The sequence below is a fragment of the Bombina bombina genome, chromosome 8 (assembly GCF_027579735.1).
Source record: "Bombina bombina isolate aBomBom1 chromosome 8, aBomBom1.pri, whole genome shotgun sequence".
NCBI lineage: Eukaryota > Metazoa > Chordata > Amphibia > Anura > Bombinatoridae > Bombina > Bombina bombina.
In genome coordinates, this window is record NC_069506.1 from 287,565,407 (window position 1) to 287,592,939 (window position 27,533).

General features: G+C 41.8%; 1 protein-coding gene across 7 annotated transcripts in view; it reads right to left on the bottom strand.

Annotated features, from left to right (window-relative positions):
- The window catches only part of MTOR (mechanistic target of rapamycin kinase), a 531,718-nt gene that overhangs the window by 99,496 nt on the left and 404,689 nt on the right, over window positions 1-27,533 (bottom strand). For all 7 annotated transcript variants that reach the window (XM_053691448.1, XM_053691447.1, XM_053691446.1 and 4 more), the window contains exons 45-53: window positions 19,748-19,870; window positions 8,703-8,885; window positions 8,465-8,599; window positions 8,186-8,360; window positions 7,912-8,047; window positions 7,465-7,612; window positions 7,260-7,382; window positions 2,499-2,581; window positions 2,339-2,411 (exon numbers count right to left, since the gene is read on the bottom strand). In XM_053691448.1, the coding sequence (XP_053547423.1) occupies window positions 2,339-2,411; window positions 2,499-2,581; window positions 7,260-7,382; window positions 7,465-7,612; window positions 7,912-8,047; window positions 8,186-8,360; window positions 8,465-8,599; window positions 8,703-8,885; window positions 19,748-19,870 (1,179 nt within the window). The remainder of the gene's footprint in view (window positions 1-2,338; window positions 2,412-2,498; window positions 2,582-7,259; window positions 7,383-7,464; window positions 7,613-7,911; window positions 8,048-8,185; window positions 8,361-8,464; window positions 8,600-8,702; window positions 8,886-19,747; window positions 19,871-27,533) is intronic.

Below are 27,533 nucleotides of genomic sequence, written 5' to 3' on the forward strand. Positions count from 1 at the left end.
GATTAGGGAAAGCCCCTAGAGAATAAGGTGTCCAATACAGTGCCTGCCGGTTATTTTACAAAATTCCCAAGATTAAAATAATTCCTCAAGGCTATGGAGTATAAATATGTTTATATATAAATCGATTTAGCCCAGAAAATGTCTACAGTCTTAAAAAGCCCTTGTGAAGCCCTTTTTTACTGTCTGTATTAAAAATGGCTTACCGGATCCCATAGGGAAAATGACAGCTTCCAGCATTACATCGTCTTGTTAGAATGTGTCATACCTCAAGCAGCAAAAGTCTGCTCACTGTTCCCCCAACTGAAGTTAATTCCTCTCAACAGTCCTGTGTGGAACAGCCATCGATTTTAGTAACGGTTGCTAAAATCATTTTCCTCTTACAAACAGAAATCTTCATCTCTTTTCTGTTTCAGAGTAAATAGTACATACCAGCACTATTTTAAAATAACAAACTCTTGATTGAATAATAAAAACTACAGTTAAACACTAAAAAACTCTAAGCCATCTCCGTGGAGATGTTGCCTGTACAACGGCAAAGAGAATGACTGGGGAAGGCGGAGCCTAGGAGGGATCATGTGACCAGCTTTGCTGGGCTCTTTGCCATTTCCTGTTGGGGAGGAGAATATCCCACAAGTAAGGATGACGCCGTGGACCGGACACACCTATGTTGGAGAAATATATATATAACTGCACTAGGCAGTATTTTGGGGCTTAAGTTGGTGGGTGTGGGGTGTTAGAAAAAAACGGCACTGAAAAGTGCCTTTACATTGCGGTCTATGGGGAACTGTGTGTTCCCTGTAAATATATATGTATATGCTTATATATATATATTGTATATATGTATGTGTTAATATGTGTATAGACAAATATAAACAAATAAATATATATGTATATATTCATATACATTTATATTTGTTGCCCATCACTGTACGACTTACCCCCTTAGCTGTGCTAGTTCTCGTGTCGTGTATCACGGCATGAGAACAAGGCTCCCATTGGAGTCTATGGAAGCATGCTCTTGTGAGCACAATGCTTCCATGCAATGCGAATGCGAGGTCGCGTTTGCATTGCACCTCACTTGTAATAAAAGCGCACATTTACGTGCGCTGGTATTACAAAGTGGAGCGCAAATATTGCTTTTGTGTAAGCGATATTTTGCTTTCCACTTATAATCTGACTGTTAATGTTTGCAATTCAAATTTGCCCTTAATTAGCTATTAAATGTATATGCTATGCATTGCTTTTGTTCTTTTTTTCCCCCCACAAAAGAATCAGTGATTTTCATAATCTTTGAACACTATTAATCTGGATGTAAAATGTAAAAAATAAAATAGTTACAGTTATAAACCTGTATCTGTATGTAGCACAGTCTATTTGGAATTTCTGTATTATTTTAAACTACCACATGACATGACGGGAAACTAATTCATGCATGAAATAATGCGTATATTTATTTATATAGTGAATATACCAAAGGTTTAACCTCTACAAAGTTTTATACAAGCACAGAAGTGATCACGCTAATGTGTAGCTGAAACACATATTACAGAGCGGATTTCCCTTTCCTGATTGTGCTCTCAGAACAATTTATTTATACTGTGTAGTATGTGCGTCTGGCCAGTGTCAGCCGATAACTGACATCTATATATATATATATATAAACAACTGAAAACATTCCACTTTGAAGATGACAAAAGAGGATAGTTACAGACTTCACTGCCTGGTTCTGTGGTGAAAGCTTCTAATAAAAATACTCAGGCATTTTATGTTATATTTAATTGGAAGAAACATGCGGTTTATGCTTAACGAGCTGTAAATTGCTGGTATGTAGAACTTAGTACTGAGATGTGAGGGTCAGGAGGTACGTTCCGGGTAGCTACTGAACAAAGACAAGTTCTCTGGCTGGCAGGTGACTATTTTGTGTGGTTCTCTGCACTCCAGGTTGTGTGCGACATCATAGATTCGTAACCTGAGAGTTGGGCAAATTGTTTTCAATTATGTCTGGTCAGTTAGGACCTATATAATGACATTTAGTGCACTGCTGATGTGTTACACCTAACTACAATTCAAATTGTCAAAAGAAAATCCTCAATTTAAAATACACCATAAAACAGTGTGTTTAGTGTATTGTGTATTCATTGTAGCTTTTTTCAGTAGGGCACAATTAGCTTATTTTTTTATACGTGCAATAATTTAAATAATGTTATGGATACAAACATCTTCATTCATTCAATAGCAAAAATGTACAATGTAACAGCTAAGCACAGCATGAAAACAGCCTTTACTTTGTGTCCATGACATAGTAACTGTTTTACTTTAATAAAAAAGGGGTAATTACTTCAAAACAGTCTCCAAAGTCAATATGCAGAATCTTCCCACTGAGTCGGTCCAGCATAAGGTTAGATGGGTGTCTGCATGGAGAGAGATGCATTAGGTCTCAGCTACACATCACATGATCAGTAAGTGGCAGACTGCATCACCAGTTTGTAAGTACCTACCTGTCGCCCAGGCCCAGAATGTACCCAACCATGGACATCACAGCCAGTGATCGAGTATAATTTGTTCTTCTGTCAAACCAGACCTGGAAGATGTTACAAGAAATGCAAAACTAGTCGTTATTAGCAAGATACGGACAACTCCCATAGGTTATTTGAAAATATCTGCTTCTGTATCTTTATTGTTTCATATATTTTTTTTAAAACTAGATCATATTTGTTAAAGAGACAGGAAACACCAACAATTAAATTTAGAAAATACCAATTAAAACAACTTTCAAATTTACTTTTATTATCAAACATACTTCATTCTCTTGTTATCCTTTGCTGAAGGATCAGCAATGCACTACTGGCAGCTAGCTGAACACATCTAGTTAGCCAATCACAAGAGACAAATGTGTGCAGGCACCAATCAGCAGCTACCTCCCACTAGTGTAGGATATGTGCATATTATTTTTCAACAAGGGATACCAAGATAACAAAGCACATTTGACAATAGAAATGATTTTAAAAGTGTCTTAAAATTACATTCTCTGATTCTAGCAAGTTTAAATTTGAGTTTCCTATCCCTCTAAATGTACTGTAACCCGAACTATTTTCACACAGAGTTAATCCCACTAATCTGCCAAAAAATGTATGTCAAAAAAGAATGTGTGCCCTTATTTTGCCCATATCAGAATTCATTAAACAGGGTATTATTTGAAATCCAAATAGTTTTGACTTGAAGCAGTTTTAAAGTGATGGTAAATGTCAAACTAAATAAGTTTTTACAGCACCATTTGTTCTGGAGAAACACTCCCTGGTTGAATACAGCATTTCCTGATCAGTGAATGATCAGATTTGTTCCTGACACCAGGTGTGGGTGAGCTGATGCACCCTGATCGATCAGCCTGCCACTACCAGCGCATTAAGGTGCTTTTGTCAAATGTGAGTATCCATTTGTCTACCTTACTTATTGATGTGGGATATTATTGGTTGATCTACACATGAGGTGCCCCTCTATCTGCTTTATATGACCTAATTTAACCCTTTCACAAATGGATTAAAACAAAAAAAGGTACACATATACTTTTTAATGGCAAATACTACATATATGGCATTTGATTAGCTAAAGTTTACCATCACTTTAAGGTGTCAGAGCGCCTCGTCAAGTTCTTATGCCATTGTATGTCTGTCTTACAATTTAAAAGCAATGACCACGACACCAGAGCCGATAACTGAAAATGTGAAACTATAAATGTAAAAGTTATTTCAGCTACTAATTTTTATTCATGTGCTCCAACTAATGTAGAATAAATTATTTCTAGAATGATTAGATTTATGGATTATTAATACTAATATCTTGTGCAATTAATGGGACATTAAAGTATTTTTTTTTATATATGCATAGCACACATTAGAAAATCCGTAGTGTATTACTAAAGACCTGCACACAATAAAACATTTACATTTGTCATTTTATTAATGATTTGCAAAAATATTTCAAAAACAGAATTTATGCTTACCTGATAAATTACTTTCTCCAACGGTGTGTCCGGTCCACGGCGTCATCCTTACTTGTGGGATATTCTCTTCCCCAACAGGAAATGGCAAAGAGTCCCAGCAAAGCTGGTCACATGATCCCTCCTAGGCTCCGCCCACCCCAGTCATTCGACCGACGGACAGGAGGAAATATATATAGGAGAAACCATATGATACCGTGGTGACTGTAGTTAGAGAAAATAATTCATCAGACCTGATTAAAAAACCAGGGCGGGCCGTGGACCGGACACACCGTTGGAGAAAGTAATTTATCAGGTAAGCATAAATTCTGTTTTCTCCAACATTGGTGTGTCCGGTCCACGGCGTCATCCTTACTTGTGGGAACCAATACCAAAGCTTTAGGACACGGATGAAGGGAGGGAGCAAATCAGGTCACCTAAACGGAAGGAACCACAGCTTGCAAAACCTTTCTCCCAAAAATAGCCTCCGAAGAAGCAAAAGTATCAAATTTGTAAAATTTGGCAAAAGTGTGCAGTGAAGACCAAGTCGCTGCCTTACATATCTGGTCAACAGAAGCCTCGTTCTTGAAGGCCCATGTGGAAGCCACAGCCCTAGTGGAGTGAGCTGTGATTCTTTCAGGAGGCTGCCGTCCGGCAGTCTCATAAGCCAATCGGATAATGCTTTTAAGCCAAAAGGAAAGAGAGGTAGAAGTCGCTTTTTGACCTCTCCTTTTACCAGAATAAACAACAAACAAGTAAGATGTTTGTCTGAAATCTTTAGTGGCCTCTAAATAGAATTTTAGAGCACGGACTACGTCCAAATTGTGTAACAAACGTTCCTTCTTTGAAACTGGATTCGGACACAAAGAAGGTACAACTATCTCCTGGTTAATATTTTTGTTAGAAACAACTTTCGGAAGAAAACCAGGCTTAGTACGCAAAACCACCTTATCTGCATGGAACACCAGATAGGGCGGAGAACACTGCAGAGCAGATAACTCTGAAACTCTTCTAGCAGAAGAAATTGCAGCTAAAAACAAAACTTTCCAAGATAGAAACTTAATATCTATGGAATGTAAAGGTTCAAACGGAACCCCTTGAAGAACTGAAAGAACTAGATTTAGACTCCAGGGAGGAGTCAAAGATCTGTAAACAGGCTTGATCCTAACCAGAGTCTGAACAAATGCTTGAACATCTGGCACGGCTGCCAGTCTTTTGTGAAGTAAAACAGATAAAGCAGAGATCTGTCCCTTAAGAGAACTTGCAGATAATCCTTTCTCCAATCCTTCTTGTAGAAAGGATAGAATCTTAGGAATTTTTATCTTGTTCCATGGGAATCCTTTGGATTCACACCAACAGATATATTTTTTCCATATTTTATGGTAAATTTTTCTAGTTACAGGCTTTCTAGCCTGAATCAGAGTATCTATTACAGAATCTGAAAACCCACGCTTTGATAAAATCAAGCGTTCAATCTCCAAGCCGTCAGTTGGAGGGAAACCAGATTCGGATGTTCGAATGGACCCTGAACAAGAAGGTCCTGTCTCAAAGGTAGCTTCCATGGTGGAGCCGATGACATATTCACCAGGTCTGCATACCAAGTCCTGCGTGGCCACGCAGGAGCTATCAAGATCACCGAGGCCCTCTCCTGATTGATCCTGGCTACCAGCCTGGGAATGAGAGGAATACATAAGCTAGGTTGAAGGTCCAAGGTGCTACTAGTGCATCTACTAGAGTCGCCTTGGGATCCCTGGATCTGGACCCGTAGCAAGGAACCTTGAAGTTCTGACGAGACGCCATCAGATCCATGTCTGGAATGCCCCATAATTGAGTTATTTGGGCAAAGATTTCCGGGTGGAGTTCCCACTCCCCCGGATGGAATGTCTGACGACTCAGAAAATCCGCTTCCCAATTTTCCACTCCTGGGATGTGGATCGCAGACAAGTGGCAGGAGTGATCCTCCGCCCATTGAATTATCTTGGTCACTTCTTTCATCGCCAGGGAACTCCTTGTTCCCCCCTGATGATTGATATATGCAACGGTCGTCATGTTGTCTGATTGAAACCTTATGAATTTGGCCTTTGCTAGTTGAGGCCAAGCTCTGAGAGCATTGAATATCGCTCTCAGTTCCAGAATGTTTATTGGGAGAAGAGACTCTTCCCGAGACCATAGACCCTGAGCTTTCAGGGATTCCCAGACCGCGCCCCAGCCCACTAGACTGGCGTCGGTCGTGACAATGACCCACTCTGGTCTGCGGAAGCTCATTCCCTGTGACAGATTGTCCAGGGTCAGCCACCAACGGAGTGAATCTCTGGTCAAAAACAACTGCGCAGTAATGGCGCGAAAATGAGGCTCAGTCTATAACTAGAAAGGCCCCCAGACTAAAAAAGGTGTCCAACACAGTGCCTGACGTTTTTTAAACGTTCCCCAAGATTATAATGCCAATTATTAGCTAGAATCTGCATAATATGCCCCAATAAAGCAATCGTTTTAGCCCATAAAAATGTCTACCAGTTTTTAAGCCCTTTTTTAAGCCCTTTATTCTTTTATGTTTGACTAAGAAAATGGCTTACCGGTCCCCATGAGGGGAAATGACAGCCTTCCAGCATTACAAGGTCTTGTTAGAAATATGGCTAGTCATACCTTAAGCAGAAAAGTCTGCTAACTGTTTCCCCCAACTGAAGTTACTTCATCTCAACAGTCCTGTGTGGAAACAGCAATCGATTTTAGTTACTGTCTGCTAAAATCATCTTCCTCTTACAAACAGAAATCTTCATCCTTTTCTGTTTCAGAGTAAATAGTACATACCAGCACTATTTTAAAATAACAAACACTTGATAGAAGAATAAAAACTACATTTAAACACCAAAAAACTCTTAACCATCTCCGTGGAGATGTTGCCTGTGCAACGGCAAAGAGAATGACTGGGGTGGGCGGAGCCTAGGAGGGATCATGTGACCAGCTTTGCTGGGACTCTTTGCCATTTCCTGTTGGGGAAGAGAATATCCCACAAGTAAGGATGACGCCGTGGACTGGACACACCAATGTTGGAGAAATCTTTCTCTCTTCTCTCGCAATTTGAGCTAACTGTAAATAAACTTGTGCACTGCTCTAGGCAATTACTGGGTAGTATGCAGCGGGTTTAGGCACTTAAGTAGCATTTTGATGGAAACCTATCTTATAGATTTTGCTTTTTTGGTCTCTAGGGAATGTGGAACAAATATAATTTTAACACAAAAGTAAAAGGTGCTTTATGTAACCACTTATCTGGGGCTGTACCAACCTCTGAGCTGGGACTTTTTAACCATAGGAGTTTGGCCAAATCATCTCCCGCTGTGTTATTTACCGCATGCTCAAACACTTCCACCTTCTGCATCAGAGTGAGGTGGTCGTAATCAGGTGCCATCTGTAAAGAGCACCACATAATTATCTCATGTCCTTTACGGATCACAACCGTTACAATACTATTTTATTATAGTCTGTATTACTCTCAGCATGATACGATGTTCAATATTCAGCAGGATCTTCTTTTTCTCGCGGTAGTCACGGATCAGTGCGTGCAGTGTGTCACAGTGAGGGACCCAACCAATTAGACCTGAGTTAGTGGATAGGGGGATGACAGCGTAGCGCTGGATGCTGTAGGAACAAATAAATGCACATATGTTACACAGGGAGGTATTCAAGCCAAGGCCGCAACTATCTGCAGTTATTTTCTATGCATAATAATCTGTGTTACAGAGGCCTCCCACTAGAGGATTAAATTCAGCTCCAGAGGTAAAATCCAAATCCAAATCAAGTACTACTGTTGTTTATTTTACAGAATTAATAAACAAACGTTCTATTTGCTCAGATACAAAGCACAGGAACTATCTGCCCTGAAAAGCAACTATTTTCTTAACCCAAAACAGACTCAATATTGCAGCTTCCATTATTACCTCAGGTTTTTTCTCAGTGATGCTGGGTCGTTGGCTAACAGAGTATTCACAAGTCCAAAAAGCTGCATCACACGCTCATCCTGGCGAAGGTCCTCATGCCCCTTGAGCAGGAACATGAATTCATGACCGTTGCTTCCTGTTAGGATAAATACGGTAATGAGGACACACTAGCTCGTTATTCATTTGTACAAAGCACGTCTAGAGAAGGAAGGTGACAGAGTGATGAACACTGTTCATTCTACTTGTTGCTTCCACACAAAAAAATACCACTCACCCATTAGGGTTAACTTTCGAGGCCTCTGCTTGGAGGTGATGACCTGCAGAGATGGAGCGATAGACTGAATTCGTATAATTGGCTGATTGGGATCATATGTTCCTGGCACTGCCAACTCCAAATCTCGGCACATCAGCAGCTTAGGAGACACATACTGAAGCTCCAAGGAAGTTAGCTGGAAGATAGAGTGAACAAAATAAAATGTTACAGAGAGCAAATACATTTTAGAACTGTATTTCTATTAAATGAAAACAAAACTTTATGATATCATCCCCTCACCTGAGGCAGCTGTTTAGAGATCCGCCTGAACACATGATAATATAGGTCCCAGGCCTGTGTCAGGTCTTTTACGTTCCCTGATTTCATGTATTTTCTGCACCAATCCTGAGCTTCCAATAAATCTCTGCCGTACGCCTACAGGGAAAAAGAGTGCGGCATTACAAGATAAAAGGAAATACATAGTAGCTTAATAAGGTCATTTTAACTTTGGAATGAGGCAGGGTTAGTTATTAAGTACCTGGTTAAATGAGGTTTCCTTAAGGGTCTGATGTCCCCTTTCCATCATGGCATGAAGAGGATCCAGCACAGCAAACATCCCTTTTACATTTCTTTCTCCAAAATACAGTCGTGATGCCTCTTCCAGCCCCTCATGCCACATTTCATGCCACAGGATGGCAACTCTGATCAGCTCTTCACTTACCTAAAGCAATGAGAGAATGATGTGATAGCCAAAAGCAATAGCCTGCTCATTAGTGAAATATAATAACCAGAAACAAGGTGCTGCCTGCCAGTCGTGTAATAACCAGAAACAAGGTGCTGCCTGCCAGTCGTGTAATAACCAGAAACAAGGTGCTGCCTGCCAGTCATGTGTAATAACCAGAAACAAGGTGCTGCCTGCCAGTCGTGTAATAACCAGAAACAAGGTGCTGCCTGCCAGTCGTGTAATAACCAGAAACAAGGTGCTGCCTGCCAGTCGTGTAATAACCAGAAACAAGGTGCTGCCTGCCAGTCGTGTAATAACCAGAAACAAGGTGCTGCCTGCCAGTCATGTGTAATAACCAGAAACAATGTGCTGCCTGCCAGTCATGTGTAATAACCAGAAACAAGGTGCTGCCTGCCAGTCATGTGTAATAACCAGAAACAAGGTGCTGCCTGCCAGTCGTGTAATAACCAGAAACAAGGTGCTGCCTGCCAGTCATGTGTAATAACCAGAAACAAGGTGCTGCCTGCCAGTCGTGTAATAACCAGAAACAAGGTGCTGCCTGCCAGTCATGTGTAATAACCAGAAACAAGGTGCTGCCTGCCAGTCGTGTAATAACCAGAAACAAGGTGTTGCCTGCCAGTCGTGTAATAACCAGAAACAAGGTGCTGCCTGCCAGTCATGTGTAATAACCAGAAACAAGGTGCTACGTGCCAGTCATGTGTAATAACCAGAAACAAGGTGCTGCCTGCCAGTCATGTGTAATAACCAGAAACAAGGTGTTGCCTGTCAGTCACGTGTGATAACCAGAAACAAGGTACTGCCTGCCAGTCACGTGTGATAACCAGAAACAAGGTGCTGCCTGCCAGTCATGTGTAATAACCAGAAACAAGGTGCTGCCTGCCAGTCGTGTAATAACCAGAAACAAGGTGCTGCCTGCCAGTCGTGTAATAACCAGAAACAAGGTGCTGCCTGTCAGTCACATGTAATAACCAGAAACAATGTGCTGCCTGCCAGTCATGTGCAATAACCAGAAACAAGGTGCTGCCTGCCAGTCATGTGTGATAACCAAAAACAAGGTACTGCCTGCCAGTCACGTGTGATAACCAGAAACAAGAGGCTACCTGCCAGTCATGTGTGATAACAAGAAACAAGGTACTGCCTGTCAGTCATGTGTGATAACCAAAAACAAGGTACTGCCTGCCAGTCACGTGTGATAACCAGAAACAAGGGGCTACCTGCCAGTCATGTGTGATAACCAGAAACAAGGTACTGCCTGCCAGTCATGTGCAATAACCAGAAACAAGGTGCTGCCTGCCAGTCATGTGCAATAACCAGAAACAAGGTGCTGCCTGCCAGTCACGTGTGATAACCAGAAACAAGGTGCTGCCTGCCAGTCATGTGTGATAACAAGAAACAAGGTACTGCCTGTCAGTCATGTGTGATAACAAGAAACAAGGTACTGCCTGCCAGTCATATGTGATAACAAGAAACAAGGTACTGCCGGTCAGTCATGTGTAATAACCAGAAACAAGGTACTGCCTGACAGTCACGTGTGATAACCAGAAACAAGGGGCTACCTGCCAGTCATGTGTGATAACCAGAAACAAGGTGCTGCCTGCCAGTCGTGTGTGATAACAAGAAACAAGGGGCTGCCTGCCAGTCATGTGTGATAACAAGAAACAAGGGGCTGCCTGCCAGTCATGTGTAATAACCCGAAACAAGAGGCTGCCTGCCAGTCACGTGTGATAACCAGAAACAAGGTGCTGCCTGCCAGTCACGTGTGATAACAAGAAACAAGGTACTGCCTGTCAGTCATGTGTAATACCCAGAAACAAGGGGCTGCCTGCCAGTCACGTGTGATAACCAGAAACAAGGTACTGCCTGCCAGTCATGTGTGATAACCAGAAACAAGGTGCTGCCTGCCAGTCATGTGTAATAACCAGAAACAAGAGGCTGCCCGCCAGTCAAGTGTGATAACCAGAAACAAGAGGCTGCCTGCCAGTCATGTGTAATAACCAGAAACAAGAGGCTGCCCGCCAGTCACGTGTGATAACCAGAAACAAGGTACTGCCTGCCAGTCATGTGTGATAACCAGAAACAAGGTGCTGCCTGCCAGTCATGTGTAATAACCCGAAACAAGAGGCTGCCTGCCAGTCATGTGTGATAACCAGAAACAAGAGGCTGCCTGTCAGTCAAGTGTGATAACCAGAAACAAGAGGCTGCCTGTCAGTCAAGTGTGATAACCAGAAACAAGGTGCTGCCTGTCAGTCAAGTGTAATAACCAGAAACAAGGTGCTGCCTGTCAGTCATGTGTAATAACCAGAAACAAGGTGCTGCCTGCCAGTCATGTGTAATAACCAGAAACAAGGTACTGCCTGCCAGTCACGTGTGATAACCAGAAACAAGGTACTGCCTGCCAGTCATGTGTAATAACCAGAAACAAGGTACTGCCTGCCAGTCATGTGTGATAACCAGAAACAAGAGGCTACCTGCCAGTCATGTGTGATAACCAGAAACAAGGTACTGCCTGCCGGTCACGTGTGAAAACAAGAAACAAGGTACTGCCTGCCAGTCATGTGTAATAACCAGAAACAAGGTACTGCCTGCCAGTCACGTGTGATAACCAGAAACAAGAGGCTACCTGCCAGTCATGTGTGATAACAAGAAACAAGGTACTGCCTGCCAGTCATGTGTGATAACCAAAAACAAGGTACTGCCTGCCAGTCACGTGTGATAACCAGAAACAAGGGGCTACCTGCCAGTCATGTGTGATAACCAGAAACAAGGTACTGCCTGCCAGTCATGTGCAATAACCAGAAACAAGGTGCTGCCTGCCAGTCATGTGCAATAACCAGAAACAAGGTGCTGCCTGCCAGTCACGTGTGATAACCAGAAACAAGGTGCTGCCTGCTAGTCATGTGTGATAACAAGAAACAAGGTACTGCCTGTCAGTCATGTGTGATAACAAGAAACAAGGTACTGCCTGCCAGTCATATGTGATAACAAGAAACAAGGTACTGCCGGTCAGTCATGTGTAATAACCAGAAACAAGGTACTGCCTGACAGTCACGTGTGATAACCAGAAACAAGGGGCTACCTGCCAGTCATGTGTGATAACCAGAAACAAGGTGCTGCCTGCCAGTCGTGTGTGATAACAAGAAACAAGGGGCTGCCTGCCAGTCATGTGTGATAATAAGAAACAAGGGGCTGCCTGCCAGTCATGTGTAATAACCCGAAACAAGAGGCTGCCTGCCAGTCACGTGTGATAACCAGAAACAAGGTGCTGCCTGCCAGTCACGTGTGATAACAAGAAACAAGGGGCTACCTGCCAGTCATGTGTGATAACAAGAAACAAGGTACTGCCTGTCAGTCACATGTGATAACAAGAAACAAGGGGCTGCCTGTCAGTCATGTGTAATACCCAGAAACAAGGGGCTGCCTGCCAGTCACGTGTGATAACCAGAAACAAGGTACTGCCTGCCAGTCATGTGTGATAACCAGAAACAAGGTGCTGCCTGCCAGTCATGTGTAATAACCAGAAACAAGAGGCTGCCCGCCAGTCAAGTGTGATAACCAGAAACAAGAGGCTGCCTGCCAGTCATGTGTAATAACCAGAAACAAGAGGCTGCCCGCCAGTCACGTGTGATAACCAGAAACAAGGTACTGCCTGCCAGTCATGTGTGATAACCAGAAACAAGGTGCTGCCTGCCAGTCATGTGTAATAACCAGAAACAAGAGGCTGTCTGTCAGTCATGTGTGATAACCAGAAACAAGAGGCTGCCTGTCAGTCAAGTGTGATAACCAGAAACAAGAGGCTGCCTGTCAGTCAAGTGTGATAACCAGAAACAAGGTGCTGCCTGTCAGTCAAGTGTAATAACCAGAAACAAGGTGCTGCCTGTCAGTCATGTGTAATAACCAGAAACAAGGTGCTGCCTGCCAGTCATGTGTAATAACCAGAAACAAGGTACTGCCTGCCAGTCACGTGTGATAACCAGAAACAAGGTACTGCCTGCCAGTCATGTGTAATAACCAGAAACAAGGTACTGCCTGCCAGTCATGTGTGATAACCAGAAACAAGAGGCTACCTGCCAGTCATGTGTAATAACCAGAAACAAGGTACTGCCTGCCAGTCACGTGTGATAACCAGAAACAAGGTACTGCCTGCCAGTCATGAGTGATAACCAGAAACAAGGTACTGCCTGCCAGTCATGTGTAATAACCAGAAACAAGAGGCTGTCTATCAGTCAAGTGTGATAACCAGAAACAAGGTACTGCCTGCCAGTCACGTGTGATAACCAGAAACAAGGTACTGCCTGCCAGTCATGAGTGATAACCAGAAACAAGGTACTGCCTGCCAGTCATGTGTAATAACCAGAAACAAGAGGCTGTCTATCAGTCAAGTGTGATAACCAGAAACAAGGTACTGCCTGCCAGTCACGTGTGATAACCAGAAACAAGGTACTACCTGCCAGTCATATGTAATAACCAGAAAACATAATTTATGCTTACCTGATAAATTTATTTCTCTTGTAGTGTAGTCAGTCCACGGGTCATCCATTACTTATGGGATTATATCTCCTTCCCAACAGGAAGTTGCAAGAGGATCACCCAAGCAGAGCTGCTACATAGCTCCTCCCCTCACATGTCATATCCAGTCATTCGACCGAAACAAGACGAGAAAGGAGAAACCATAGGGTGCAGTGGTGACTGGAGTTTAATTAAAATTTAGATCTTCCTGAAAGACAGGGCGGGCCGTGGACTGACTACACTACAAGAGAAATAAATTTATCAGGTAAGCATAAATTATGTTTTCTCTTGTTAAGTGTAGTCAGTCCACGGGTCATCCATTACTTATGGGATACCAATACCAAAGCTAAAGTACACGGATGATGGGAGGGACAAGGCAGGAACTTTAAACAGAAGGAACCACTGCCTGAAAAACCTTTCTCCCAAAAATAGCCTCCGAAGAAGCAAAAGTGTCAAATTTGTAAAATTTCGAAAAAGTGTGAAGTGAAGACCAAGTTGCAGCCTTGCAAATCTGTTCAACAGAGGCCTCATTCTTAAAGGCCCAGGTGGAAGCCACAGCTCTAGTGGAATGAGCTGTAATTCTTTCAGGAGGCTGCTGTCCAGCAGTCTCATAGGCTAAACGTATTATGCTACGAAGCCAAAAGGAGAGAGAGGTAGCCGAAGCCTTTTGACCTCTCCTCTGTCCAGAGTAAATGACAAACAGGGAAGAAGTTTGACGAAAATCTTTAGTTGCCTGCAAATAGAACTTCAGGGCACGGACTACGTCCAGATTATGCAAAAGTCGTTCCTTCTTTGAAGAAGGGTTAGGACACAATGATGGAACAACAATCTCTTGATTGATATTCCTGTTAGAAACTACCTTAGGTAAGAACCCAGGTTTAGTACGCAGAACTACCTTGTCTGAATGAAAAATTAGATAAGGAGAATCACAATGTAAGGCAGATAACTCAGAGACTCTTCGAGCCGAGGAAATAGCCATCAAAAACAGAACTTTCCAAGATAACAGCTTGATATCAATGGAATGAAGGGGTTCAAATGGGACACCTTGCAGAACGTTAAGAACTAAGTTTAAGCTCCACGGCGGAGCAACAGTTTTAAACACAGGCTTAATCCTAGCCAAAGCCTGACAAAAAGCCTGAACGTCTGGAACTTCTGCCAGACGTTTGTGTAGAAGAATAGACAGAGCCGAAATCTGTCCCTTTAACGAACTAGCAGATAAGCCCTTTTCTAAACCCTCTTGTAGAAAAAACAATATCCTAGGAATCCTAACCTTACTCCATGAGTAACTCTTGGATTCGCACCAATATAAATATTTACGCCATATCTTATGGTAAATTTTTCTGGTAACAGGTTTCCGAGCCTGTATTAAGGTATCAATAACCGACTCCGAGAAGCCACGCTTTGATAGAATCAAGCGTTCAATCTCCATGCAGTCAGCCTCAGAGAAATTAGATTTGGATGGTTGAAAGGACCCTGAATTAGAAGGTCCTGCCTCAGAGGCAGAGACCATGGTGGACAGGACGACATGTCCACTAGGTCTGCATACCAGGTCCTGCGTGGCCACGCAGGCGCTATCAAAATCACCGATGCTCTCTCCTGTTTGATCTTGGCAATCAGTCGAGGCAGCATCGGAAATGGTGGAAACACATAAGCCATGTTGAAGACCCAAGGGGCTGTCAGAGCATCTATCAGCACCGCTCCCGGGTCCCTGGATCTGGATCCGTAACAAGGAAGCTTGGCATTCTGGCGAGACGCCATGAGATACAGATCTGGTTTGCCCCAACGATGAATCAGTTGAGCGAAGACCTCTGGATGGAGTTCCAACTCCCCCGGATGAAAAGTCTGGCGACTTAGAAAATCCGCCTCCCAGTTCTCCACGCCTGGGATGTAGATTGCTGACAGGTGGCAAGAGTGAGACTCTGCCCAGCGAATTATCTTTGAGACTTCCAACATCGCTAGGGAACTCCTGGTTCCCCCTTGATGGTTGATGTAAGCCACAGTCGTGATGTTGTCCGACTGAAATCTGATGAACCTCAGAGTTGCTAACTGAGGCCAAGCTAGAAGAGCATTGAATATTGCTCTTAACTCCAGAATATTTATTGGGAGGAGTTTCTCCTCCTGAGTCCATGATCCCTGAGCCTTCAGGGAATTCCAGACTGCGCCCCAACCTAGAAGGCTGGCGTCTGTTGTTACAATCGTCCAATCTGGCCTGCGAAAGGTCATCCCCTTGCACAGATGGGGCCGAGAAAGCCACCATAGAAGAGAATCTCTGGTCTCTTGATCCAGATTTAGTAGAGGGGACAAATCTGAGTAATCCCCATTCCACTGACTTAGCATGCACAATTGCAGTGGTCTGAGATGCAGGCGCGCAAATGGTACTATGTCCATTGCCGCTACAATTAAGCCGATTACTTCCATGCACTGAGCTACTGACGGGTGTGGAATGGAATGAAGGGCACGGCAAGTATTTTGAAGCTTTAATAACCTGGACTCCGTCAGGTAAATTTTCATCTTTATAGAATCTATAAGAGTCCCTAGGAAGGGAACCCTTGTGAGTGGTAATAGAGAACTCTTTTCCACGTTCACCTTCCACCCATGCAACCTCAGAAATGCCAGAACTATCTCTGTATGAGACTTGGCAATTTGAAAACTTGACGCTTGTATCAGAATGTCGTCTAGGTACGGAGCCACGGCTATGCCTCGCGGTCTTAGTGCCGCCAGAAGAGAGCCCAGAACCTTTGTAAAAATTCTCGGGGCCGTAGCTAACCCGAAGGGAAGAGCTACAAACTAGTAATGCCTGTCTAGGAAGGCAAATCTTAGGTACCGATAATGATCTTTGTGAATCGGTATGTGAAGGTAGGCATCCTTTAAGTCCACTGTGGTCATGTATTGACCCTCTTGGATCATGGGTAGGATGGTTCGAATAGTTTCCATTTTGAATGATGGAACTCTTAGGAATTTGTTTAAGATTTTTAGGTCCAAGATTGGTCTGAAGGTTCCCTCTTTCTTGGGGACCACAAACAGATTTGAGTAAAATCCTTGCCCTTGTTCCGTCCGCGTAACTGGGTGGATCACCCCCATTAATAAGAGGTCTTGTACACAGCGTAGAAACGCCTCTTTCTTTATTTGGTTTGCTGATAACCTTGAAAGATGAAATCTCCCTTGTGGAGGAGAAGCTTTGAAGTCCAGAAGGTATCCCTGAGATATGATCTCCAACGCCCAGGGATCCTGGACATCTCTTGCCCAAGCCTGGGCGAAGAGAGATAGTCTGCCCCCAACTAGATCCATTTCCGGATAGGGGGCCCTCTCTTCATGCTGTCTTAGGGGCAGAAGCAGGTTTTCTGGCCTGCTTGCCCTTGTTCCAGGACTGGTTAGCTTTCCAGCCCTGTCTGTAACGAGCAACAGTTCCTTCCTGTTTTGGAGCGGAGGAAGTTGATGCTGCTCCTGTCTTGAAGTTACGAAAGGCACGAAAATTAGACTGTTTGGCCTTTGATTTGGCCTTGTCCTGAGGAAGAGTATGACCCTTACCTCCCGTAATGTCAGCAATAATTTCTTTCAAGCCGGGCCCGAATAAGGTCTGCCCTTTGAAAGGAATATTAAGCAATTTAGATTTAGAAGTCACGTCAGCTGACCATGATTTAAGCCATAGCGCTCTGCGCGCTTGGATGGCGAATCCAGAGTTCTTAGCCGTTAGTTTGGTTAAATGTACAACAGCATCAGAAACAAATGCGTTAGCTAGCTTAAGTGCTTTAAGCTTGTTCATAATCTCATCCAATGGAGCTGTGCGAATGGCCTCTTCCAGAGACTCAAACCAGAATGCCGCAGCAGCAGTGACAGGCGCAATGCATGCAAGGGGCTGTAAGATAAAACCTTGTTGAACAAACATTTTCTTAAGGTAACCTTCTAATTTTTTATCCATTGGATCTGAAAAAGCACAACTATCCTCCACCGGGATAGTGGTACGCTTAGCCAAAGTAGAAACTGCTCCCTCCACCTTAGGGACCGTCTGCCATAAGTCTCGTGTGGTGGCGTCTATTGGAAACATTTTCCTAAATATAGGAGGAGGGGAAAAGGACACACCGGGTCTATCCCACTCCTTGCTAATAATCTCTGTAAGCCTTTTAGGTATAGGAAAAAACGTCAGTACACACCGGTACCGCATAATATCTATCCAGCCTACATAATTTCTCTGGAATTGCAACCGTGTTACAATCATTCAGAGCCGCTAATACCTCCCCTAGCAATACGCGGAGGTTCTCAAGCTTAAATTTAAAATTAGAAATCTCTGAATCCAGTCTCCCTGGATCAGATCCGTCACCCACAGAATGAAGCTCTCCGTCCTCATGTTCTGCAAATTGTGACGCAGTATCGGACATGGCTCTCCCATCATCAGCGCGCTCTGTCCTTAACCCAGAGCTATCGCGCTTGCCTCTTAATTCTGGCAATTTAGATAATACTTCTGTCATAACAGTAGCCATGTCTTGCAAAGTGATTTGTATGGGCCTCTCTGATGTACTTGGCGCCACAATATCACGCACCTCCTGAGCGGGAGGCGAAGGTACTGACACGTGAGGAGAGTTAGTCGGCATAACTTCCCCCTCGTTGTCTGGTGATAATTTCTTTACATGTAAAGATTGACTTTTATTTAAAGTGACATCAATGCATTTAGTACACATATTTCTATGGGGCTCCACATTGGCCTTCAAACATAGTGAACAAACAGATTCATCTGTGTCAGACATGTTTAAACAGACTAGCAATGAGACTAGCAAGCTTGGAAAATACTTTCAAATAAATTTACAAGCAATATAAAAAAACGCTACTGCGCCTTTAAGAAGCACAAAAAGCTATCACAGTTGAAATAACAATGAGCCAAATCAGTTATAGCAACAAAATTTTCACAGTAAATGTATTAAGTTAGCAAAGGATTGCACCCACCAGCAAATGGATGATTAACCCCTTAATACCCAAAAACGGATATCAATTTAACAAATAACGTTTTTATCACAGTCAAACACACTGTCACAGGTCTGCTGTGACTGATTACCTCCCTCAAAATGAATTTTGAAGACCCCTGAGCTCTCTAGAGACGTCCTGGATCATGGAGGATGAAGTAGGAAGACTGTGACTGAATTTTTACTGCGCAAAAAAGCGCTAAAATAGGCCCCTCCCACTCATATTACAACAGTGGGAAATCTCAGTTAACTGTTTCTATGCAAAAATCAACGTTAGCCATGTGGAAAAATCATGCCCCAATAAGTTTTATCACCAAGTACCTCACAAAAAACGATTAACATGCCAGTAAACGTTTTGAACATGCATTTTAAAGATTATGAAGTGTTATTAATAAGCCTGCTACCAGTCGCTTTTACTGCAGTTAAGGCTCATACATTACTTCAGTATTAACAGTATTTTCTTAGTCAAATTCCATTCCCTAGAAAAATACTTCAATGCACATACACTCATCAGCCTAATACCAGTCGCTACCACTGCATTTAAGGCTGTACTTACATTACATTGGTATCAGCAGTATTTTCTAGTCAATTCCATTCCTTAGAAAAATAATTTACTGCACATACCTCGTTTACAGGGGGGCCCCGCATGCTATTCCCCTTTCTGAAGTTACCTCACTCCTCAGAATGTGCGAGAAACAGCCAGTGGATCTTAGTTACTTCCGCTAAGATCATAGAAAACGCAGGCAGATTCTTCTTCCAATACTGCCTGAGAACAAACAGCACACTCCGGTGCCATTTAAAATAACAAACGTTTGATTGAAGAAATAAACTAAGTTTAAAAAACACCACAGACCTCTCACAACGACCTATCTAGTTGAGTTGCAAGAGAATGACTGGGTATGACATGTGAGGGGAGGAGCTATGTAGCAGCTCTGCTTGGGTGATCCTCTTGCAACTTCCTGTTGGGAAGGAGATATAATCCCATAAGTAATGGATGACCCGTGGACTGACTACACTTAACAAGAGAAACAAGGTACTGCCTGCCAGTCATGTGTGATAACCAGAAACAAGAGGCTGCCTGCCAGTCATGTGTGATAACCAGAAACAAGAGGCTGCCTGCCAGTCATGTGTGATAACCAGAAACAAGAGGCTGCCTGCCAGTCATGTGTGATAACCAGAAACAAGAGGCTGCCTGCCAGTCATGTGTGATAACCAGAAACAAGAGGCTGCCTGCCAGTCATGTGTGATAACCAGAAACAAGAGGCTGCCTGTCACTTCTGTGATAATCAGCATATGGAATCCGGTACTGCAGGCACAACGAGGATAGAGTAAACTACAAAGTGATATTTAAGAGTATAATATGTTTTTGTCACCTACCATCATGGCTTGCTGCACCAACGTATTGCAGTGCTCACACATGTTCTTCAGGATCTTGTTTGCCGCATTGTGCCGTGCCGTGGTTGTAGACTTAGAGGCCACAGTGAGTGGGTAAATCAGGGCCTGTGGGAAACACACAAAAGATTGATAAATACCCAAACATATTCATGGGAGGTAAAAAAATGTTTTAATTGGCATTTTATTGCTCCACAAGAGCTAAGGTCAGACATGTAATCCTTGTTCTATAGCAATGAAGCATGTGGCAGTAACCACTGAGAGGTCAGGACCTCATTACCAATGAGCTGTAGCAAAGTTCATGACTCCTGAGCATAAAACGCAGGCAAAACATAATGTAAACAAGGAAGTAAGAAACTGATATCTGCATTCTCTGTATGAAAATAAATGATGAAATAAGCAAGAAAACTATCACATTAATGTAAATGTGAAATAATTATATACTTGAAGTTGGTACAACTTAGCAAACCATTTACCAGGTGGTGGTTAAATGATATATTTAACCGAAGTCCTGTGTATAGCCCATTACACATGGTACAAACACAATATGTACAAATGAACCCCAGTCTCACCATACTAAAGTCAAAGAGTATTGGTATCCATTGCTATAGACATTGTAAATAAAATAATCATGATGGGTTCTCATGTGTAGCTCTTTATGAGATTTTGTGCAATAATGTGCTCTTTTGTGCCTGTAAGGGACAAAACAAAGCACCCTGTGCTATTAGTAATTAGGGTGCTCCCAAACAATAAACACAAACTACACCTCATTCCCAATGATTTTTTATACATGTGAAGAAAAGTAAATCAATATTTTAATCAGTCTTCAGGGAGACGGCAACATGTTTGGTTAAACACTGCTTTCAGGGACAGCTAATATAAAACAGTAGCCTGCATTGTTCAAACCAAAAAATATTCTTCAATATGAAAATTGTGTGTATATTTAGAACTACTAATCTTTCCAGCTTTCCAAGGGAAATTGCACCACTCCTATTGTGAATACTTCTCTATTTGGGTTGTCTGTAATGAATAAAAACATTGCAATATCCAGAATAACATCTATAAAAATAAACCAGGAAGGCTTACTGGCCTGAAATCATTTGTGACATAAGCCGAATAGTTATAGTTGCAAACACTTCATTCCCGCAGTGTGTGCTGCCTGTCAAGGAAAATATCCAGTTTCATTGCAAATTCCATTACTGATTTTGCTGCCACTAATTCTACTGAAAGCAAATTCCTTCGTCTGATTACTCACTGGGTTTAGCAAAATGAACCTACCCTTCACCAGAACTATTTTAACTGTTTTAACGAGAAGAATGATTTATACAATAAATGCATTTGTAAATGTAACAAATTGCCGGTAACTGCTGGGCAACAGTGTTAGTAACATTTAACCACACATGTTGTAGCAAACAAAATACTTATTTCAGGGACTGAAATATTTCTATCAGACTGAGGAGCCAGGAAAGGGTTATGTATAAATATGTCTGTAAGTGAAGGAGGCCAAGAACAAGATGACCTCCATACTCTCATTAATTCTAAATCCATTTTAACATGGCTTTACTATAAAACTAATGAAAATGCTTTATAACATTGTACAAAGCGCCACAGAAGCCCAACCACAGACAGTACTGTTTTCCATCTCCAACTCTTTAGTGGCTGTTTGGGCTAAAGTAGGGCTGACCAAACTACTGCCTCAGGGCCATCAATGTTTTTTTTTTTTAAATTTAAGTTTATTTGGGGCAAAGGAAAAATGTTATTACTTGTAGATAACTTTTAGACCAATTTTGGTGCATTAATTGGGATATCAGTGCACTTCTGTCATATGACCGTGCTGTTTCCAGAACATAGAGGACAAGATTACATATGCGGTGTTGCCGGTTTTTACGCGGTTTTGCTATCACATTTTGCTATTTTTAATCCCATAAACTAACATAGAACCGCGTTGCAAATCGGTATCACATATTCAGCGCAAGGACTTGCACAGCGAAAATGGAGACATTTTACTCCATTTTCACCTCGCCACACATAGGCAGGCGCAGCAAGCCTTGTGCTGAATATGTGAGCACCGTAATTCACGTAACTGGCTGAAAATATTAACTAACACCTAACGCATGCGCAATAGCTATCTACCTGTCAGCCCCCACCGCAATAACTAATAAAGTATTAACCCCTAATCCGCCATTAACCCATATCGCAATAAACCTAATAAATGTATTAACCCATAATCCGCCATTCACCCACATCACAATAAACCTAATTAATCTATTAACCCCTTAACCCCCACATCACAATAAACCTAATCTATTAACAGCTAAACCGCCAAACCCCACACATCGCAATAAACCTAGTTTATAATTACTAAGCCCCCTAACCTAACACCCCCTAAATTAACCCCAAATTACATAAAATAATAAAATATTAAATTACAATTAAAATAAAAAATCATAACAAACGTAAAATTAAATTAAAATAATCTAAAATTACAAAAAATAAAAACGTCTAAATTACAGAATAATAAACCAAATTATCAAAAATAAAAAAGTAAACCTAATCCCTATAAACATAAAAAAAGCCCCTCAAAATAAAAACACCCCCTTATCTAATACTAAGGTACCAATAGCCCTTAAAAAGGCTTTTTGTAAGGCATTGCCCTAAGTTACACAGCTCTTTTGCATTAAAAAAATACTAAGTCCCCCCTCTAACAGTAAAACCCCCCCACCCACCAAACCCCCAAAATAAAAAAACCTAACACTAAAAAATCTTAAACTACCCATTGCCTCTAAAGGGGCATTTGTATGGGCATTGCCCTTAAAAGGGCATTCAGCTCTTTTACAAGTGTCCATTAAAGCCCTAATCTAAAAAATAAAACAAAAATAAAATCCTAATGCTAAGCCCCAAATAGGTACTCACGAAGTCCGACGGAGAAGGTCCTCTTCCAAGTGGCGGTGAAGTCTTCTTGGAACTGGCGACAGCTTCCATCTTAATCCAGGATCAAGCCAGCGCGGAGCGGAGATGACCACGGAACTTAAGAGCGGCGACCGCGTAGCCATGGAGCATGGAGGATCCTCTTCGTACGATCACTGCCGTACACCGAATATTGAATGCAAGTTACGTGTTTAAATATGGCGTCACTTGCATTCCTATTGGCTGATTGGAATTTTCAAATTCAAATTAACCAATAGGATGAGAGCTACAGAAATTCTATTGGCTGATTTGAACAGTTCCGCGCCGGCTTGGTCCTGGATGAAGATGGAAGATGTCCCCGGTTCTAAGAAGACTTCAAAGCCGCCTGGAAGAGGACCTTCTCCGCTGGACTTCAGGAACGGTGAGTACCTATTTGGATCTTAGAGTTAGGATTTTTTTTATTTTATTTTTTAAATTAGGGCTTTAATGGGCACTTGTAAAAGAGCTGATTGCCCTTTTAAGTGCAGTGAAAGAGGTGAATGCCCTTTTAAGAGCAATGCCCATGCAAGTGCCCCTTTAGGGGCAATTTGTAGTTTAGGATTCTTTAGTGTTAGGTTTCTTTATTTTGGGGGGTTTGGTGGCTAGGGGGATTTAGTATTTTTTTAATGCAAAAGAGCTGTTTAACTTAAGGCAATGCCCTACAAAAGGCCCCTTTAAGGGCTATTGGTAGTTTAGATAAAGATTTTTTTTTATTTTCATAGGGATTAGGTTTAATTTTTTTTATTTTTTGATAATTTGGTTTGTTATATTATGTAATGTTAGATTGTTTTATTTTTTGTAATTTTAGATAAATTTAAAGGGATAGTAAACCCCAACATTTTCTTTTTTTATTCAGATAGAACATAGAATTAAATTGGAAAGTTGTTTAAAATTGTATTATCAAATTTTCTTCATTCTCTTGTTATCCATTGCTGAAGGGACAGCATTGCACTACTGACAGGAAGCTGAAAATATTTATTTAGCCAATCACAAGAGACAAATGTGTGCAGGCACCAATTAGCAAGCAGCTCCCACTAGTGTATGATATGTGCGTATTCATTTTTTAACAAGGGATACTAAGAGAATGAAGAACATTTGAAAATAGAAGTAAATTTAAAAGTGTCTTAAAATGACCTGCTCTATCTGAATCATGCAAGTTTAATTTTGACTTTCCTATCCCTTTAAATTTTTTTATTTTTTATTTTGGAAGTAGGTTTTTTATTTTAATTGTAACTTAGTATTTTTTAATTTAGGTAATTGGGGTTAATTTAGGGGGTGTTAGGTTAGGGGGCTTAGTAATTTAAATAGGTTGTCTTGTGGGGGTTTGGGGGTTGATAGATTTATTAGGCTAATTGTGATGTGGGTTAATGGCAGATTAGGGGACAATAGTTTAATTAGGTTAATTGCGATGTGGGTGAATGGCGGGTTAGGGGTTAATACATATATTAGGGAGATTGCGATGTGGGTGAATGGCGGGTTAGGGGTTAATACATATACTAGTGAGATTGCGATGTGGGTGAATTGCGGATTAGGGGTTAATAGTTTAATTAGGCATAATGCGTTGTCGGGGGGTTGTAGGTTTATTATTAGTTGCGATGTGGGAGGATTGCGAATATGGTTTTTTTAAGTGTCGGGTTTATTTTTTGGAGGTGGGTTAGACTTTTACGGGAGATTTGACCTTTTTTTTTTCTTTTCTTAGGCGCCAGCAGTTTCTAATGTGCTGTAAGTCACTGGTGACTCCCGAAATGTGTATTTACGGACATCGCTAGTTTATACGACTTATGGCACTTTATGAACTGCCGGCGCGGTTTATGTGATTCCCTGATGTGCAAGGAGAAATTACGGGCGGCGCGGGATTCAGCAGTTACGCTGAAACCTGTGCCGTATATGTAATCTCGCCCCAAGCTTCACTGTCTTTGACAAACACAGGGCACCTCCACCTTATGTTCAGCATCTGTGACATTTTCAGATGTATTAGTCAATGGAACCGTCAAGGTAGAACTCACAATCCACAGCACACAATGGAGATAATAGGTTCCATTTTGCAGAGAAACCCCCCTGCTTTATATGTTTACAATTTTATGTATGGCTTTGCTTGCTACCTAGTGGAGTCAACTACTAATCACTCTCCACAAAGGGTAAAACATACAGTATATCTGTGTTTGCTTTGAAGGACAATTTCCTTTAAACAAGACTGAAGGGTGAGTTGGCAACATCATGTATTTGAAAGTTTAGAGAACCTACAAAATTCAGCACACACCAAAACGAACTGTAAAAAACACAAAACAAAAATAAGCCAATTATAAAAATAAAACAGAGTCATGGCTATTTAAAATGTACTCTTTGGGGGGCGTGTCCAAGCAGCGGCTCTGAACGGTCAAATCTTCCTGGAGCTCTGGGAGAGGAGACAATAATCCACCGATTATAGCGCTAAACCTACAGCAACCGTCATCATAACGATTATTATCGTATTTCCACCTCATCCAAATATCATTTTGATGCTGTATCTATAACCCAGGAGACGGAATAGGATGTCTGAGGCCTGCAGAGGCAGCTTACTCACAGGCAACGTCCCTGCCCCCCGGTTACCTGGGATATTCTACCAGATATTCTACCAGAACTGGCATTATATCACAATTAAAACAACATCCCGTAACTCCTACAGTCAATATCACCTCTTAGAATAGATACAAACTCCTGCACAGCATATTCACACAATAGGGGACAATGTTGTACTCAAATGCCGCCACGTGGGTCAACGACCATTCTACAGAGCTAGATTACCGGCTCGCCAAACTAGAGGCTATGATTCAATCCTTATTAGATAGGGCGCCTTCAGAATATGAGCTATAACTCCTCATGGATAGAGTCCAAACTAAATCTGAAGAGCCGGCAATACAACAACCTGTGACCCACAGGCCAGATTGGCTCTAGGGCCGAGAGAGGCCGCACAGCTCCATATGTCGATGCTGGGAAAACTCAGGCTACCAAACGAATTCCGAGCAACAATACCCTCACCTACAAATTATGAGGACAACTGTAAGATGACAGACATCGTGCACTGGCGCAAAGTTAATACTGAACAATGTCCCTCGCTACCTGACTCAATGAAGAGGCACTACTTCGATCACCAATTTGAAAAGAGGCTAACATCTACACAGAGCGGCAGTCAAACGAAGGATCTGGTTTCCACTCACATGAAAATCTACTACGAGGAAGAAGGACTCGTAGTAGAAGAGGGACTACACCAGAATAGCAATATTACCCTTACGTTCAGGACAGCTCTAGGAGTTAAAGCAGCCGCCCTGGGGGCTTGGTGGGGTCCCTCGGGAGGACGCAGATTCAGGGACTGTAATAATAGCAGTACCATTGTTTTCACGACATATTTCCCTGCTCCAATAGTCTTAAAGGGACACTGAACCCAAATTTTTTTCTTTTGTGATTCAGATACAGCATGCAATTTTATGCAACTTTCTAATTTACTCCTATTATCAAATTTTCTTCATTCTCTTGGTATGTTTATTTGAAAAGCAAGAAAGTAAGTTTAGATGCCAGCCCATTTTTGGTGAACAACCTGGGTTGTCCTTGCTGATTGGACAGCACCAATAAACAAGTGCTGTCCATGGTGCTGAACCAAAAATTTGCTGGCTCCTTAGCTTAGATGCCTTCTTTTTTAAATAAAGATAGCAAGAGAACGAAGAAAAAATGATAATAGAAGTAAATTAGAAAGTTGCATAAAATTGCTGCTCTGTCTGAATCATTAAAGAAGAATGTTTGGTTCAGTGTCCTTTTAACTACCCTTCTATGCCCAATGTTAAAGAGAGAGTTTGCTTGTATACATCCAAAAGATACACTCAGAGCACTGACTGTGTTCACATTATTCATGCACCCTTCATGGCTTGCGGCCGGAGCGGCGTGGAGGAGGAGAAACAGTGCATGAACTTACACCATATACCTGACAATAAGAAACAGCCTGCAGGTAAACCGAATAGTTGTGGAGTATAGGAAAGGGAATAACCTATCATTTAAAAATATGCCTGAATCTAAGTTTTAAATAGATGTTCACAGGACTTTCCTATGTTATGTATCTGTTTACAATAGTATGTTTGTTGTTGTCTGGTGATGTGCATCTCCTCATATTTGCTGTTTAATCGGCTACATATAACATCCTTTTATTTTTCTTTTGAGATGCAATTTTTTCTTGTTTTCTTATATCTTTGTTGTGTATCATATTATCCCCTAGCCTTGGGCTACTAAAACATTAGAGGTCCAAAAGTGACCTTATCAGAATAAGGGGATACAAAAAGAGGACGAAAAAACTAAATGTTCAGAGTAAAATGATAAAAAATAGGTGCAAAATAAATAAAGTATGTTGCAAAGTATTTTACTATACATAATTAAACACATTATAGAGAATTCCATATAAGTCTGTAATTCTTCATCGTTAAGATTAATAGCAGTATATGTTGCTGGTCTGCATGATTTTACTACACACCTGAGCCTCACCATGGAATGCCAGGGTATACAATTACATTTTCCATTCCCTCGTCTGTCAATACTGACAATTGGGAAGAATTTTTGTTTCCATATCCTCAAGGTCTTTTCCACTGAACAGGTATGTTTTTTTTTTTACAATTGGAGTCAATCAGAGCTTTATGTTAATCCCTGTAAGACAGGCAGCATCACTGTGTAGCTGTGCTCCCTAATCAGGACACAGCTGCCTAGCTGCCTTATGCCAGGGCAGCTAGATCACTATACAGCAGAATGGGCTATAATGTAGGTATACGCAGGATATAAACAGCACCATATTCATTTGTACTATGTG